The sequence below is a fragment of the Phaethon aethereus genome (assembly GCF_964289735.1).
Source record: "Phaethon aethereus genome assembly, chromosome: 1".
NCBI classification, from domain to species: domain Eukaryota; kingdom Metazoa; phylum Chordata; class Aves; order Phaethontiformes; family Phaethontidae; genus Phaethon; species Phaethon aethereus.
The window spans coordinates 16,460,512-16,479,016 of record NC_138575.1 but is presented as its reverse complement, the minus strand read 5'-3'; the positions used below and the strand labels follow the sequence as shown (position 1 = coordinate 16,479,016).

The 18,505-nt window shown below is 39.9% G+C and overlaps 1 protein-coding gene across 1 annotated transcript; it reads right to left on the bottom strand.

Moving 5' to 3' along the window:
* Nucleotides 1-852: 852 nt before the first annotated feature.
* Nucleotides 853-16,206, bottom strand: DLD (dihydrolipoamide dehydrogenase; the record flags this gene model as incomplete). The annotated part of the gene is made up of 14 exons (XM_081999856.1): nucleotides 853-973; nucleotides 1,080-1,169; nucleotides 2,642-2,779; nucleotides 3,181-3,370; nucleotides 3,775-3,945; nucleotides 5,364-5,554; nucleotides 6,719-6,820; nucleotides 6,985-7,128; nucleotides 7,472-7,572; nucleotides 7,953-8,022; nucleotides 10,450-10,518; nucleotides 14,153-14,232; nucleotides 15,023-15,098; nucleotides 16,168-16,206. 14 exons carry the CDS (start codon nucleotides 16,204-16,206, stop codon nucleotides 908-910), a joined length of 1,527 nt encoding a protein of 508 aa, XP_081855982.1. The 3' UTR covers nucleotides 853-907.
* Between the last annotated feature and the right edge of the window lie 2,299 nt (nucleotides 16,207-18,505).

Below are 18,505 nucleotides of genomic sequence, written 5' to 3'. Positions count from 1 at the left end.
AAATATTTATTAAGCTCTCTTGCTACAGAAGAGACACAAAGAGAGCACAAAATAGAAAACAGAAGAAGAGAAGAAAGTGTGTCTTAATTGTGTGGAAAGCTGACACTGCAGCCCTGATGTGTGGAAGGTACAGAGTAACCCTCATGTCATAGCACTTAACAGCAAGCGCTGCTTCACTACCCAGTTCTAGTGTTTCAAGTTTAAGAGAGTTGGAAAATGGAAGCTTTGAAAACAAAAAAAGATTAAGTAGCAGTAAGATTAATTTTTCTTCAATCTTTCATCTCTCCATCAGCACTCGATTTTCCCCCTGCTAAGTTTTCAATATGAAAACATGACGTGTGGAGAATCACACACACACACGAGTAATTTTGTCTTTTAAAAAGTCAATATAGTTTTAATTGATCTATATGAGCCCCTCTACTCCCAACATCCTAATGCTACTAGGTCAAAACAAGTTTTGGCACTTGTACTAAAGTTAATCCTTTCAGAAGGAAACACGTTTTGTGCGGAAGTGACAGTGGCATTTTAAGTGCCAGTGGCATTGTAAGTGCCAGCATTCAACTGGTTTAGTCTATCACTACACTTCAAATAAGAAAACACAAGGTATGCTGGACACTTATCCAGAGCTTTGATCAGCACACCTGATAATCCCATGCAGCAGCAAAATGTTTGGTTTTGAAGAAGAGTTCTGTCAGGCTGTTTTTCTGCAACATTCATCATGTAAATAAACAAGTAATTTTAAGTATTTAATTTACAGAGACTGGATAATTCCACTTGTTCCAAACTCTACTTGTTGAAATATTTGATGTTTAAAATGAAGAGATTCACTTAATTCAGTCCTAAAATCCTCAGACTCAGTCCATTTTCAGAGACGTGCTATACATGTACAAAGATCCACTCTTTCATTTTAGAAGTTGATAGCTTTGCCAAAAGATGCCGCTAGGTTCGCTTCCCTGAAGGCTTCTGACACTGTCTGTAGAGAGCAAACACAAAAAGGTACAAGTCATTAATAGTTACATGTAATTATAGCATGTCTATGTAACGCTGGTGTTCAACAGTCTGTTTAGAAAAAAACTTACTGGATGGGCATGGCAAACTCTGGCTACATCTTCACACGATGCTCCATATTCCATAGCAAGGGCAGCTTCATTGACCATTTCACCAGCACCCTGTAATTTAATGGTAATTGTAATTAGCACAATCTTTATGCAGCTGTCCAGGTTTCTCCTGAATCAGTAACAGCTTGTAAATAAGTGGTTTTTGCTAAAATAGAAAAGTTGTGTTATAACTAGCACTTCAGCTGTGTTCTAATATAAGTCATTATATCTATTAATCTACTTGGTGACCATGCTTAAGCCTAGCACAAATCTAAACTTAATTCTTAGTGAGAGTATTTGTTCTCTCATTATTGAGAACTGTGCAAAATCTGGGCATTTTTCCACTACAAGACACTGGTCTGGTAATAGCCACATTCTCCAAGCTACAGTGTACATTATCACTGCTGAAACCTCCTCAAAACTTCAATGTCCTGCTGGAGAGTTAAATAGGTAACTAGATAAACAAAAGCGTGTTAATACATCTGCACCCTCATTTTTATTTGTTGTATTTATGTGTATTTACTCAGAGAACATTTCTTTGAGAAGTCAAAAATAGTGAAATCTCCCATTACATTTTTAGTAATTCACAATTGTAAGATTTTCGCCGAGCCCTTTCCCAATGAAGAAAATTAGTCTGTCTCACACCGATAAACCCAAGCTGTGCTTCCTTCAAGGCATGTTGATTTTTAAATGACTGGCACTGCGAGAGAAAATAACTAACATGGCGTCGTCTTATGTGTTCCTATCAGAAATTATGAGAATCAGATTCAGAAACAAAAAAGCCTATCCACTACTGTTGACAGCATATCCATTCATAGGAAAAAAATTTCCTTTCAAGGAAAATGGAGAGCAGTTTTAGTGTTTCTCAAAGAAAGCTGCATACAATGATGCATGGAAATTTTTCCCTAAAGATACATGCAGAAACAACAACAACAAAAAAATTTAAAGCTAAAAAAACAAAACACAGAGATTAGGGTCTAACTTTGGAATGTGTGGGACAGCAGAAAATTACCCTTTTCCCAAACAGAAACTTTACAAAGGTTTTTTAATCAAAGTTCCGTAAGTTAACTGACACCAGATTTGGTGACTGCAGCATAAAGTTCAGCTTTGCTGAAGTCTGAATTTCAGAGGGGGGGGAAAAAGAAAACACCAATGAAGAAAGACAGTCTGTTCAGCTCCCTCAACTTCCAGAACTTGACTCAAAAACTTCTGCTGTTCTCTCGAGTATTTGGCAGTATTTGTAAAAAAAACCAAAAAACCAACAAAAAAACAAAAAACAAACCTGGTCAGAGAAACCAATTAACTCCAAAAATAGTAGGGGAAAAAATAAAAAAAGCTGGGTCTAACACCAAAGTAACAGAAAAGTGGGGAGGAGGGCAGGGCTGCAGAAGAAAGCAGTAAGTAAGAAATACTATAGTACACTCAAATCTTCCTTCTTTTTACAAGCACCAGTTCTCCTAACTTGACAACTGCTTTGCAGCTGTGCAACACTAAATAAAAGACCCTTACAAGGCCAAGACAGCAGCACAATTTACAATACTTACTGCGCCTAAAATATGAGCACCCAACATCCTGTCTGTTGATTTTTGGCTAAGTATCTTCACCATGCCATCTGTGTCAGCGTTTGTCTTTGCTCTACTGTTCGCAGCAAATGGAAACTTCCCAATTTTGTATTCTATACCCTACAAAACAGATTATGTGTTACAGAGTTAATGACCAACAAGAACAATGTAACCATAGAGACAATTTGATAATTACAAGAACAGAAGCAATACAAAAATAAAAAGATACATAAGACACACAGAGCAATGCATAAGAACAACCACCAAAAGAGGTATAGGGGGTATTAAAAAAAGATTAATTAGCAAATGAACAATATTAATTTCACAGAATAGAAGTCATTAAAGGGAACTGTAATCCTTGGAAGAGCGGCATGCAACAGGTAATCATTCAATCATACACCCTGAGCAATAAATTCAGACGCAGAAATTCTCCTGGAAAAAGTAGCTAGATAACCTACTAGACAATGAAACCACACCCAAGGTGGAAAAACAGTTTTGTCTGAGAAGAAAACAAACTGTACCTCTTCTTTCAGCTGTTCTTCTGATTTGCCAACCCAGGCCACTTCAGGGTGAGTATATATCACGGAGGGTACGCAGTTATAGTCAATGTGAACTGCTCCCCCGGCCATCCCTTCTACACAAAGAATGCCTTCATCCTCAGCTTTGTGGGCCAGCATAGGTCCAGCAACTACATCACCAATAGCATAGATGCTATCAGACCAATGAAACAGAATAAGACACTGTTTAAAAACATCCTAGCACACCTAGGCTACCTTATAATAGTCAGTTTGAAACATATTACTGGACAACTCTAATCAAACATCAAAATAAGAAGTTTCAAAAGAAATACAAAGTATAAAAGAGCAGTTTCCACAGAATGACCATACTTCAACAAGTACTACTGACATGAAATACACAGTGACTTTTAAATTACAAAACTTCAAAGATTGACTAAAAATTTTTAGCTCCTGAAATAAACAGAAATCTCAAGTTTTCCCTTCAGAAAAAAAAAGCTATATTCTGCAACTGAAAACAAAAAAAGTGCTTTAGTAGGTTAAATTTTTAAAAATAAGAGATCTGCTTAAAAAAAGTAAAAAATATTTAGTCTTACTTACTTTGGAATTTTGGTTTGGAATCTGTTATTGACTGGGATTCTCCCCCTCTTATCAAGTTCAATTCCAACATCCTCAAGTCCTAGATTTTTTGTAAAAGGACGTCTACCGATGCAAACCAGGAGCACATCACAAGTTATTACTTCTGCCTTGCCGCCAGCAGCAGCTTCAACACTATAGAAAAAATAAGTACCAAAAATGCTAAGCTGTAAACTTTCAGCATTGTATTTTTCTGACTAGTAACTAATACAATCCAGATGGTGACCTACTGGCTGGATCTGGCACCCAAAACACTTGCATTCAGCCTGCCCCACACTTCTTCCTTGCAAGAGTTGAGGAGTAGAAGAGAAAGGGACAGTAACTCTTACTACATTTGTTAACACCACTCAGATACAGAAATTCAGGGTATCTATCCACTAGCAAGTATCATGACCCAACAGGATCAAATCTATACAGCAAAATTATTGGCACCAACTACTCGACATCCAAACTATGTATATTTTGGGGTGGGGTAGGGCCATTTATCCTGAGCAAGCTTTCTTCTGGCCCAAGAACCAAACACCTGCCCTGCATCAGGTGGATCCCTCAAGTGCATCTTTGTGTTTAACTGCATCCAGAAAAAGTTCACAAGAGCCTTGAAGCACGCAAGAACCAAAGCATGGTAAGTGAGGGTAAGAAAGAAGCGTGTTTCAAAAGCTTACTCCTGAACCAAAATGAAACTCTAAATGTAGAAACAGACTACATGAGAGATCCAACCAGCATTAGTGTGGTACATAAAGAAGCCCAAATCTCAGACCTTTACAATGGTGAAGGACAGACTATTCCGAGGTATGGCGATACAGCAAATACAAGTCACCATATGAAGATTCCAGTGAAAAAACATTTAAGCTTACTTTTGTTAAGTAACATAAAGCATTTTCTTAAAATTCAAAACTACAGTTTCTGCATAGAGAATGCGTTAACAAGAAAAAGAACAGAAGTACTGTATACGTATGGACTTTTACAAAGCAAATTTGCTTTATATGTTTCTGTATTAGCTGTTCATCTACAAGTCTTCAAAGGCATTGAGTGTGGCCATTAAAAGACACTCTGGAGTAGTTTCATTTATTTCTGCTCAAAAGCAGTAAAATCTCTGCCGTGCTTATTTTGAAACAAGAGGAGGTATGATCAAAATAACCCTTCCAGTAAGCAGCCAAGAATTAATGGCTTAAAAATGACTGTATGAACAGTCATGATATTTATGTTAATTATACCAGTAGCAAATATCTTCCATGAAAAGAATGATTTACAGTTCTGTTTTTATTACTGATCTCTCTATAACAACACTGGTTTTACACTAGCATGCCTTTTCAACTCAAGTCAATGGACCTCTCCCGTATAAGCAATCTCGGACTCAATAAACTCAAAATTATGAGCTTTGTAAGTTACAATACAGGATAAAAAATTAAATTTCACTAAAGAATTAAGTTTAATCCTAAATCCATTTTTTCCTGTTTAAAAGTTAATATCAGACTGTATTTTTAAATAGGTTTGATGAATAGGGACGAAGAATATATAGAGAGCATTCCTTTAGTTTCATATTAAACACTTACGCTACATCAATTTTTCCCTCTGGTTTCTTGGTAGCACCAGTAACTTTGGTGTTCAGTTTAAACTTAAGTCCCTGTTTCTGAAGAATACGTTGGAAGTTTTTAGAGATCTCCATGTCAATTCCCATTCCACCAACATGTCCCATGAACTCAACAGCCGTCACATCTGCACCAAGGCGCTGCCAAACTGAACCCTGCAGTCACAATGATATAGGTAAAAAGGGTTTTTGAAATGCAATCTTCAGATTTCTTTAATTTTTACCACAGACTGCAAATTTTTGAGAAGCAGGACAACATAGACTGATCAGTTTTTACAAATGTTACAGTGTAGAATAAAACAAGTCCAACTTTTCCCAGCCTTTCCACAAAAAATGGATTGATCCCTGCTTGTCTGCATATCCAAAACTTAATGATTGAATTAATGGAATTAAGCTTTTAAAGAAATAGCTAACAAAATAATTCAGTATAAATTAGGTATGTTTTAGGTTAAAGATATACAAAAATTCAAAATCAAAGAATCTGAATGTAGCTCAGAAAACCCCCAAAAAATTGCTTGTGGTGTTCTAATACCACTACAAATTAAATCAAAACAATACCACATTAAGGAAATTTTATGCAATAAAATGGAACCACTCCTGCTTCTGTATGTATTTATAACCATAACCGCTATCATCAGCTTCACCAACAAAACCCACATACACCCTATTTACCTGCAGTTACCAAAATCCATCCAACACAGTATTTCACTTTGCTTACTCTTTCCGTGCTTAATGGTCAGCTGGCTAAGCAACCACTAAGCAGATGTGCAAATTTTCAAGCAGTTGCAAGACCAGCAAATATACATTCATTTTGAACCACGTAGGTACAAGGCAAAAGGACCCAGATCGAGATGAACTACAAAGTCTCCACTCCTTTGGCTGTCAGATAGAAAGTGTACAATCACGTCACATAAAAATTTCTTGGGATTAACTGCTATACACGAGAATTTATCCTGGCTTAAAATGACCTTCCCTTTAAAAAGGAAGTTCTCTCATCTATACATAGAGCAGGTACAAACCTCATCAAAACTTCACCACCCCACTCCCTGTCCAAAAACCCCACCAAACTATAAGTGAGGCCCTGTATGTCCCTCTCTCATTCTCTGCTTAGCTAACCAGCTGCAGGAACACTGATCCTACAAACACTTAGCCCAGCTCTTCTGGTAGAAGAGGGAGCTAGCAGGCTATGAAGTCTCAACAGTTTCATTACAACTCAGTCAAACATCTGTTAATGCACAGCGACACAATCACATATTATACAAAAAATAACATCCTGTTCCTTTATAAATTAAAGACCAAGTGGTTTAAATATCCTCTCACCAGTTCCACACCAATGACTCCTGCACCAATGACAACCATCTTTTCAGGAACTTTTTTCAGTGACAGCGCACCAGTGGATGACACAATATTATCTTCATCAATCTAATGATGAAAGAAATCCACAAAGGGAGGTTTACAATCTCTTATACATTATATGTAAAACACACAGAAGGTGAAGTGCAATCAGATGCGAACAATTATTACACATTAAATTATGTGGCTATAACACATTGAAAAAAAGTACCATTAAGATTTCAAATACATACAGTAATTCCCGGGAAGGGAGCAACTTCTGAGCCTGTGGCTATAAGTATGTTCTTTGTACTGATAACTTGTGTGCTGCCATCTTCTTTGGTTGCAGTGACTTGATTTTTGCCAGTTATTTTTCCAAACCCAGATACATGTACAACCTTTAGTAAGCAGAACACAGTAAACTCAGATTCAAATTACTTATATAAGTTATTCTACATTTAATCTGAATCTCACTAATACTTAAGAGAAGCTGCCTACACGCACCTTTGCATCACCATCTGGGACAAATCACAAAGTAATTGTACACTATTCTTTTAAGTAGATTAAGAATGAAGGAATTGTTAATTTAAAAATTTCCTAGATGAGAAGCATTCAAATTCTGCCTTTGCCAAGTCAGTCACTCAAATTAATTTATGTGGCAAGAATATGAAAATGTAAAAAGCAAGAAATTCAAATCAGAAAAAAATCATGGCTATACCTCAGTATATAATCAAAACTAACCTTGTTTTGTTTAAATAAATGAGCAATTCCACCTGTTAAGGCCTTCACTGCACCACTCTTCTGTTCCATCATCTTCTCGAGATTCAAACGGATTCCTGTAACTAAGGTTAAAAAAACCTTCTATCAAGCATTGCAGTGTTTTTATTTAAAGGAGCTAACCTAAACACAATTAACAGCTCTGACACAGTAAAGCTCTAACACAGTAAAATGTGTTAATGGCCCTACTAAAGGTTACATTCAACAACTGCTATGTTAAAAAGCAGTACTACACTTTTCAAATATAACTTATCTATCCGTGATTCAGGGTTCAAGGAGCAGACGCATGTCCCTAACCCTCCAACTGACAGATAAAGGATATTATTTAAGTCTAGAAAGTTTTCTGACCAGAAAACTATAGTAGTCAGATTTGAATGATTAAATTTGCTTGTTGATGGAAACCATTTATGTTAACAGGCACTGACTAGTTGCTCTTCACACTCACTTTCAATTCCTCTATTAGCGAAATCTTTTCCATGGGCCAAGTGATACAGATGTGAGTTGTTCAGCAAGGCCTAAAATACACACACAGAAATGTGAATTGGGACATACATTCACGACTGAATTAATTAATTGTTATCAGAAGAAAAAAAAACCTGATGTTATTTGCATTACATTCTCCCTATTAAGAAAAAGTCTGACGTACGTATTTAAAAGGTGTATTTCGAACACAGAATTGTACACAGCAGCTCTTACTAGAATTGTTTTATAAAGTTACATATTTAACACAAAAATAGAAAATTGTTAAATTCACACCTATCCTTTTTGGTCATTTCACCAGAGAAACTGAACATGAGTGCATGGGAATTAAAAAGAAAAAAAAGGAACTGACTTTACATAGAGAAAAGAAAGATGATTGACTGACTCATGGGAGAATTTCCTGACTACCTCGGACAAAAGATTACTTGTGAACAAGAAGAGGATATAGAAAAACTGGATGATGAAAGTCTATACTGAAATCCCTCTTAAAATTTTAGCCTATGTAGACATATGTGAGTTAAATTTTGTAGTTGAGTTTTGTGCTAAAGTTACTACAACTACAGAGCCAACTGAGCTGAAGCTAGATGGCTTAGAGGTCACTGGACATTAAGAATTCAAAGATAAAATTAGAATAGTTTTTATATGGATGTCCATAAATCATCAGCTGGAAATGCAGAACCTCCATAACTGTATTTTGATTAGAAATAGCAATATAGTTAGGGAGGGATCTTGGTAAGAAAAATTATGTATTTGCTATAGCCATCCCACACATGAAATTATCAGTATCTTTGCAAGAACAACAACAGTGCAAGCCTGCGCAGACTGAAATCTAAAGCAGGCACAGTAAAGACTCAAAGCATATTTTGAGATACCTGCCTTATATACACAGGCTTGAGTAAAACTAATACTGTCAGAATAATTCCACTTCTATGAGTAAGTCTTATCAAGTCTTTTTAAATTTCATTTGCCCATTTCACATACCTGTCACAACCCTGGTGTTGGTAACATCCAACATTAAAGACACAGCCACCACTTAAGACTTCAGCAATTAGAAAGGAAAAAAATTCCATGCCCAATGTACTATTTTGGGTGGCTTTTTGGAAAGGAGTATTTGAATAATTTATTAACTGCCTCAGTGTATGCAGCCTACATATCCACTTCTTAAGCAGCTTATTGCCATTCAAAAAAACTCTGGATAGCACTCAGGTTTAGCCATGGGTTCAGAAGTATTTTCATAAGAACTTCAAAGGATTTAAAAAAAAAAAAATAAAAAACACTCAAGAAGTTACTTAAATAGATCCTAGCAGAGTTCCAAACTTTCAAAGTAACACTGTGTTGATCAACAGCTCATTTTTGAGTTTTGCCTCAGTATACTAAGATATTCTGAGCTTCATTAGGACTATTACTAAAATGTTTAGGAAAATTAATATGCAATTTAAAAAACTTTGTATCTATACTGTATTTTCTCCTACCATGCTAATGGAACCTTTCTGAACAAACAGATTAGGAATAGCAATAATTAGGAGGGATCTTGGTAAGAATATTATGTCTGTTACTATAGCCATTACAGAGCTGGCATTACCAGTGCCCTCCTTCACCTGCTAGGTGCTAATGAGGCAGACTCTCTTCATCTAGCAACACCACTGTTCTTACACAGCCCTAGTTCAGAAATTACTTAAAACTGGATTGACAGCATCAAATATTAGGTCCTTCTGAATTTCTTCTTATTTCTTTCTTTCAGAGTGCATGCCTTGGACTCTCACCTGCACTACTCCACACAAGCACTACCAGCCCCACACTCTAGGCCATCTTTTGGGGCTAGTGAGAGTACTAATTTGGCTTAGACAAATATTTCAAGAGCGGATCAGCTAGGCTCCTTCTACAGAGAGACAGACAGCTCTCTTCAGAGCATCGTGCATCCAATCAAAGCCAAAGTTCATAATTCTTCAAGGGTGCCTCTGCCCTTCTAATTTAGATTTACTTTCTCTACCTCTAGTGACACAGTTCAACATTCTTCTTCAGTGTAAGAACATCACCTTGGACAAAACTACAGGTTTATTTTGAACTAACTGATACAAGGCGATCAAGGACTTCACACTGTACAAGAGAGACAACTATCTGAAACAGCAGTCATTGCTGGTTATAACACAGACTCAACAGCTAAGAGTGAGAAGATACATCTAGATGTACCTCTGGTTTTCATACATTTCATACATTTCCTCTCCCTCATCCGGGAAAGCCCACAAAACAGAGTTTGCAAACAACACACTTCTATTGAGCAAACAGAATTTTAAGTCTCTGTGTTACTTATATTTATTTGGATCCTCAGCTCATTTAGATCACAATTTCCCTTTTTAAAGAAAGTACGTCAATCTTGAGAAACTCCTTCTTAATCTTTTTCCAAGTGATGCATATATTATCTGTTGTTTTTAATAAAATTATGGCAAACTACATACACTTACCTTGGATGGAATACATCCAACATTCAAACAGGTTCCACCTAGTGTTTCATTTTTTTCTACACAGACAGTCTGAGGAAAAAGAGGGGGGGGAGGGGGAGAATTTTTTAGCAATACTATGCTACCATATCCTTACAGGATGTATTACAAATTAGAATTGATGACAAAAAACAGGCATTTATCTAGTAACTCTTCAAGTGTCTCATTAATATCATTCCTAGATTTATTTTGTGGCTCAGATTTCCCCTCCCTCATTTTTTCCTAACTTAAAAAACACAAAATGGCTCTTTGCAACAAAATTTTCTACCAGAAGAGAGCCACATTCACCACTGCACCATTTATACTTTCATACAAGTTTAAATGCTGTTCTGCTACTTCAGAAATCCACAATGTTGCCTCAATTAAACATAAGACTCAATGCTGTGAAAGATGTCCCCCTTACAATTAAATAAAACAAACCACCTGCAAAAAGCAAAAAGTGTAAATCATGCCAAAGATTAAAAAAAAGTAATCACAAGCAAACAAAAGAGAAACAAACCAGCACAGGTTAAAATTGCATGAAGTAATCTTTTCTTAAAAGAAAACAGAACAAAACACCAAAACCACAAACAACAATTCTCTCTTTAAACACACTATTTTGCAAGACCCATTGCTATAAAGTTGTGCCAGTACTTGTAAAGAAAGAAAAAATAAAAATCAAGTAAAGCAAAACCAAGCAAAAATAGGGTCAATACCAACAGGGACGGAAAATTTTTCATCTCCTCCTCAACTTGCCAACATCAAAGTGTGCAAAGGAAAAAAAAAAACCTGACAAAGCTTCAAGTAAAAACAGATCACTTCAGGGGGAAGAGAGTATCATAAACCTTTTTTACAGAAGCAAAAGAATTGGCATCTCCTCCTTTGCAAGGTGCACACATGTTCAAAATAATAGTTCCTTCGTTTATACTCTATGAGCTCCAATCTGCTGCGAAGTGACTACCCAGGTGAAAGACTTTCATAATTTCTTTAAATTGCTGCTTTTGTGCTAAAGTAGAGGTGATGTTAACATGAAGAACAGAAGTCACCAGATCAAATCACAGAAACACATTGAGACATGCTGATCCACCCTACCCTTCCTCCCATTTTAAGCACATGAATACATGAAAAATGATCCAAGGGCTTTAAAAGCTGTGCTATGGATCAAACAGCACCAGACTGCTCCTACCTTTACCTGATAAGGAGGTTCTGCCTCATCCACTTCACATCAACTTTGCCGACAAGGCCAAACAAAGCTGTTGAAAAGCCAAAGCCCTGAGAACACCATTGGCAATAATCACAGAATCACTAAGGTTGGAAAGGATCTTCAAGATCATCAAGTCCAACCATTAATCCAGCACCACCATGTTCCCTAAACCATGTCCTGAAGCGCCACATCCACATGTTTTTTGAACACTTCCAGAGATGGTGACTCCACCACCTCCCTGGGCAGCCTGTTCCAATGCTTGACCACCCTCTCGGTGAAGAAATTTTTCCTAATATCCAATCTAAACCTCCCCTGGCGCAACTTGAGGCCTTTTCCTCTCGTCCTATCACTGGTTACTTGGGAGAAGACACCAACACCCTCGTCGCCACAACCCCCTTTCAGGTAGTTGTGGAGAGCGATGAGGTCTCCCCTCAGCCTCCTCTTCTCCAGACTAAACAACCCCAGTTCCCTCAGCTGCTCCCCATAAGACTTGTTCTCCAGACCCCTCACCAGCTTTGTTGCCCTTCTTTGGACACACTCCAGCACCTCAACGTCCTTCTTGTAGTGAGGGGCCCAAATGTGGGATGCTGTAGTGGTGACACAAGGACTTAAGACTTGTGCGAGCAGACATAGCACTAAAATTGAAGGCTAAAGTTTAGTAATTCAGTAGATCACGCTCAGGCTCTTCCACGGATGATGTTAACTATAAAATCTGTCTTTTTGCCAGTCTCACAAAAACATCTCCTTACATTTCTCAAGGACAGCATGAACATTCTTCACGTTTATTCAGTGCTACAGGTGACACATGCAAGCATGTCCCAGTATTTTGCCCACTCCAACTAGCTGTGAAGCAGTATAAGAAATTTTTTTTTTTTGCTATGATGAAAAACAGAATCCAGGGCACTTTTTAACCTCCTTGTATATGGTATCCTACTGTTAATCACAGATATGAAGGACCTGAGGACAGCATTGCTCCAAGAAAAGCAGACATATAGCCACAAAAACCCAGCTTTAGAATAAACAAACATGAACTTACATGGCAGAAGGCCTCAGTGCTACAGGTTTTAATTGAGATTGAGCACCTTTCTTCTCAGGTTCTAATAACTCAGTAACAACATACATCTAAAAGAGTATTTATTAAGGGGAAAAAAAAAAAATCACAAACATGGATAAAGACAACTCAATTACCTGCACTAGGTCACAGGCAGCTGTAAGACTTCTTAATGGAATCTCACAACATCTATATTTTGGTACAGTTATACACTAGAAGGCTGAAAGATACCCAAAGAGACGTCATCGAAACCCAGCTGTGGGAGTAATGACCAGTAAGGTACAACACTCGAAATTACAGAAAAGTTTAGGATGAAGTGACCCCCTCTGGAGGCCACCTAGTCAAACCTCCTGCTTCAAACACCATCCACATCAAAGATGTACCAGGTGGCTCAGGCCCTTGTACAGCCACGTTCCGAAAATATCCAAGGATGAAGACTATGTGCTACCTGGGCCCCTGTTCCAGTGCTTCACTGGAACTCCATTCATCAACAGGAGTTCCTGTCCTTACCACATGGTCTAATAAACTCATTTTTGTCATGAAGCCCAGCTGTCATAATTAAGAAGCATTGGGACATACCAGCCAGCAGAAACATGCTCAAGAGTGCTAGGACTGCCTTCTCTGATTTCAAAATAATTCAGAGAAGATTAAAGCAGTGCCAAGAGAGTAAGTTGGTCTCATATCAAGGAGTGACAGTAAAAAAAAATATCCTGCTGCAATCACACTCCATATTTTTCTAAGTTTAGAAAATCTGAAATGCATTATGCACATATAACTCTCACAATACGCAAGTAAATGACACATCATTAGTACACATCAGATTAAAAAGTTGCCTCTTTCAAAAGGCATTCAAAGACAACAGACAGAACAGAGACGAACATACATAAATGTAAATTAGATACTACAGCATTTCTACAGACGTATTTTTGCCTCTCAAATTCTCACATGGCAATGGAATTCCTCTACTCACATTCAAAAAGCACATCAGTTACGTATTGGTTTTTTGCTCTTTTGAGTTCCCTCAGTCTCTTCTTCAGTACAGTTTTTCAGTGGCCTTTTTGTCATTGCCACTTGGCCATTTGTCACTGTCTTTCTTTTCTTTCTTTTCTTGTGAGAAAAATTCCTTCCTAGCATTCTTTTCCCACCTTCTCCTGCACAAGAGTATAAGCCCACCTCAATTATCACTTCCAATCAAAAGCAAGCTGTCCTGAGCAGCTTTGTCAGCTGCAGAGTTACAGACAGTAATACCTTCACATCTCCATTTCAACTTCTGAATAGTCTGGGTAAGCAAAGTAAAGAAAGATTACCGACGCGTCAATAGCATCTGGTGGCCCAAGACGTGACAGAAGAATTTCAGGTTTTCAGTATTGCACAAACACCTTTCAAGTCCATCTGGATGAATATTCTGCTATCTGAGTGAGGTCTCATCTTACCTTAAATCCAAGCTGAGCTGCTTTGATAGCAGCAACATACCCTCCAGGACCAGAGCCAATAACTGTGACATCGGCATCAACTGGAAGAGAGAACATTTGCGTTATTTTTGTTTCTGCAATTAAAATTTTACTGCAGGAATACCAATTTATCATTTCTGAAATAATCCATGTTTGAAAATATATTTTTTAAAAGCAAAATAGCTATTAAAAATGATGCAACTTAATAAGCTTGGTTTAGATAAGTAAATTACACCTCACATCTGAAAGTAACTTTCTAGACAAAGGCAAAGGTTGCATGAAGGTATTCACTCTGCAATAAAAACAGCCAGTCTTAAATTTTACAGGAAAAATAATGTAAAATTAAATGAAGAAACTGAATTCTGTCTGACCCATCCATCCTTTAATAACTTAACCCAAGATGTCTGGATAGTTTATTGTAACATTTTTCCAACATAGCTTCTCTCGATGCTTAGTGCAGAAGATAAATGCTTACTGAATGCCATAAAATCAGTACTTTATAAAGGAGATAATATGGCTGAAATAGATATCTACACAACCTCTATTGATTATGAATGCACCAGAAGCGATGAACTTTGTACCTAATTCATATCTCATAACCACAATCTCCTTTGGAATATTCATTACCATCACTGTTCTTAAATTATATAAAGTTCAACTTCTATTACAGTTTTAGCTTCATATCAAATAAGGCAAATAAGCCACTATTTTTCCTCTAAATCTCCATGCTGACATGGATTCCACTGTCACCTGGAAGTCTGATTTCTAAGCTTGAAGCACTGCTTTGGTTTTTGTGGGCTTTGGGTTGGTGGGTTTTTTTTTTGTTCAAAGGAATTCTTCACAACTAATTACCTTGATCAGCATAGGTCCTTTGTGACACTGCACAAATTCCCTGGAGACCATGATGAATTCGATCAAAACGGCTTCTCTAGAAAGGGAAAAAAACCTTAAGTTTTAAAAGTTGAAGTCTACCCTTGAAGCAAAATAAGCACTCAACCACACACAGATGAACACACAGTTACAGTCACCAATTAACTGAAACAGGAACACCACGACTGAAGCAGACACAGAGGGCACTGACTGGAACAAGACGTAGGAGTCACTCTGCCATTTACCTGCTCTGCAATCTCAGCCGATTATTACACCCGTTTTCACGTCAGCCTCACCTAAGGCTGCCTTTAACTACCCAAACTTTCAACCCTTCATACGGGGCTCTCAAACCACTTAATGACATAAATTAGACACCCGCAGGAGTTTATGAAGAGTTGTGTTGTTCCATAACCATCCCCTTCAGCCACGTCCTGTGAACAAGCAACATCTCAGAGGTGGTTCTGGAGGGCAAGATTTTTTTAATTGTCATGGGACAGCACAGCACAGTAGTTATAAGCATCTCACGGGCCTGTAACTGGAGCAGAGGATGCTCCTGAAAATTTCGGAAGCCCCCGGTGCTGCCCACAGGCAGGAAGCGACCCTTTGACAGCCAGCGGCTTCCTGGGCCGCAAAGGAGCCCGCCCCGACTCCCGGCTCCGCCCGGCCGCACGCCCCGGCTGGAGCCTGCCGCGGGCCGCCGCAGCCCTCCTGAGCGCTGGGGAGGGCCACCGCCAACGGATCGCACGGCAGCAGGGACAAGACCCCCAGCCCGCCCCGCCTGGGGCGGCGTGACGCCCGCCGGGGGCCAGGCGACGCCGCGGGCACCGCGTCACCTCAGCCGAGCCGAGGCCGCGCTGGGCGAGGAGCGACTTCTCTTCTCCGCGAGGGAGGCGAAAGCAGAGAAAGGAGAGAAGTGCAGCCAAGCCCCGCGGCCACCAGCCGCCGCGCCCGCCGCAGGGCGCCTGCTCCGGCTCCGCCCGCCCTCACACCCGCGCCCGGTGAGGCGCTCGGGGCCGTGAGAAAAGTCCAGGCCTGAGCTCCCAAGCGCGGCGCGGCGCGGCGCAGCTCAGCTCAGCTCCCCGCCGCTTGCCCCCCCCGCGCAGCGCCGTAAGTTGCCAGCGCCGTACCCGAGTGAGCGCGCAGGAGACGCGTCCCCAGCGCTGCATGTCCGCCGCCACCAGCCTGCGCCCAACCGCCCCGCTCCAAGGACTCCGCGGACTCGCGCAGGCGCAATGTGCCGGGGAGGGAGGGGGACCGGCGGCCGGGCCACAGGCGGCGGGCGGGGCGGGCGCCGCCGCGCGACGAGGCCCCCTGGAGGAGGCGGCCGCCCTGTACAGCGCTGAGAGCGGCTATCGGGGGCAGGGCCTGAGGGGCCGGGGGCGGGGACATGCAGATGTATCTCTTAAAGAGGCAGGGAGGTACAGCAGCTGGTAGCCTTACCTGGCACTAAACCGAATATTCAGGTCAAGCAAAGCAGTTCACAAACCCACATCTAATGAATCAACATAAAATGTGAGAACAACCGGAGAAAGCAGAAATACTTAATTTTTCAGAATGAAAACCCTTTCTTCTAACTGACGCTGAAATGTACATAAATTCAATTTGTAAAATACTCAAAAAAATAAAAGCTAAGATATTTCATTTTGGAAAGAATTTCATGTGACTTGGTATAATTGCTTTCAATTTATTTAATCAGGAAAAATTTGAATGAGAATATTGAGACATTTTTATAATTAACACAGCTTAATTTCATGATATTTATATTCTTCCAGACTATTTGTTCTCTAGAAAAAAAGCTGCATGCCCCCGCGGTCCTCTGCTATTTGAACTTAAGCATATCAGCATTTGAAAATGTAAACCCTTCATTACCTGTGGGGGAAGAGCAACAGGACACCTGGTTTAAAAGATGTGCAATAATTTGTTCAATTTATGCTAGAGACATCAAAACGTGGCTTTAGATAAGTAATACGCAACATAGTTCATAATATTGATTGCCCATCGTGCACAAAAGTGAAAATATTTTCTGTGAAAAAAAGTTCTCAAGTTTCCTAGACTTACTTTCTAATTTCTTGCATAAAATCAAGATTTCCATGAGGTGGCAGTGTTCTGTTATTTCCCACACAGAGAAGCACATCATTAAGAACAAATTTTGGAGATGCCTTAGAAGAATAGCATAATATTCATAAATGCCAGCCTTTCTGATTATAGCAGGCTTAAATTATTTAGAGGAACCACCTGGGAGAAAAGCAATTCACCCAGTAATAAAATATAGTCAGCTCTGTCGAAAGCGCACCAGCTAATGAATGCTCCGGCACCTAATAACTCTGTGTGAAAGCGCCTGGGGTCAAAATGAAAGGCCATATTCAATGGGCAGGATTCCTCTTCTGTATTTCTACATAAAGATTTCTCTGCTTGCACCTGAAGCAATGCTGGAGACTGGTCGTAACCTGATATTTTTATATTTAAATCCCTAACTCTTAGTCTGGCTAATGAGAAAGCACCCCAGAGTTCCCCAATGCTTGAAGCAAAAGTATCATGGCCCCATCATTCCCTCCCATCCTCACTAATGAGCCAACCAAAAAGAATAAAAAGCAAAAACCCTCCAGCTGTAGCTAACTGAAAGTACCCAGCCAACAGGTTTTAATCCTCCATGGCCTCTCCCCTGGCCCCCCAACCCTGGTGCGCAGCAGGGTACTGGAGCCCTCCCCTCTGCACAGGCAGTGCTCAGCAGCGTGTGAGTATTTCTAGGGAAATTAATTTTTTTTCAGAAGTAGATCTGAATGCCATGAGCACGTTGTTGCTGCTAGCAGTGAACAAGAGCATCTTCCGCAACAACAAGAAATGACTCGAGGCACGTTATGTCTGGCTAAGAAAGCAGCGTCTGGGTAGCAAGTGCAAGAACCGGACAGGGCAGAGAAAATGGCTGCCTGTCCCTGTTCCCCTCCAAGAGGGAAGCCAAGGCCCCAGCAGAGCTGCTGGAAAGCCCTGTGGGGAAATCCCCACAGAGATGCAGCATCTCTTTGTGCTCTCCGTGTCCCAGACAGAGGGCTCAGCCGCAGGTTCATGCTGCACTGTGAAGTTTTCTCAAATTAGAGAACATGCTGATGATTACGGTGGCCACCGAAGGGAAGGCAGCTTGTGTGGTGATTGCTTCAGGACCCAGGAGGAGCAAGAGGGTCTAGGGGACCTGAGGGAATGCAGAAAGCATCAAAGCATGTCTTGGTGGATAGGGACAGTGGGAAGGCAAAGGGGCACAGGGCGAACGCAGGGCTGGACCCCTCCATTCCATTTGCCGCAGGCCTGGCGGTCACCTCTGAGCAGCCTTTACGCATTAACTGCGTGTCACTTGGGGTCATGGTGACTGGGGCTGCCTTTCTGAACCTTCCTGGGGACTTGGCTGGAATTTGAAGGTTGTTAAAATATTTTCTTGACGTTTTAGGTCTCTGAGTAATAAAGACCACAAAG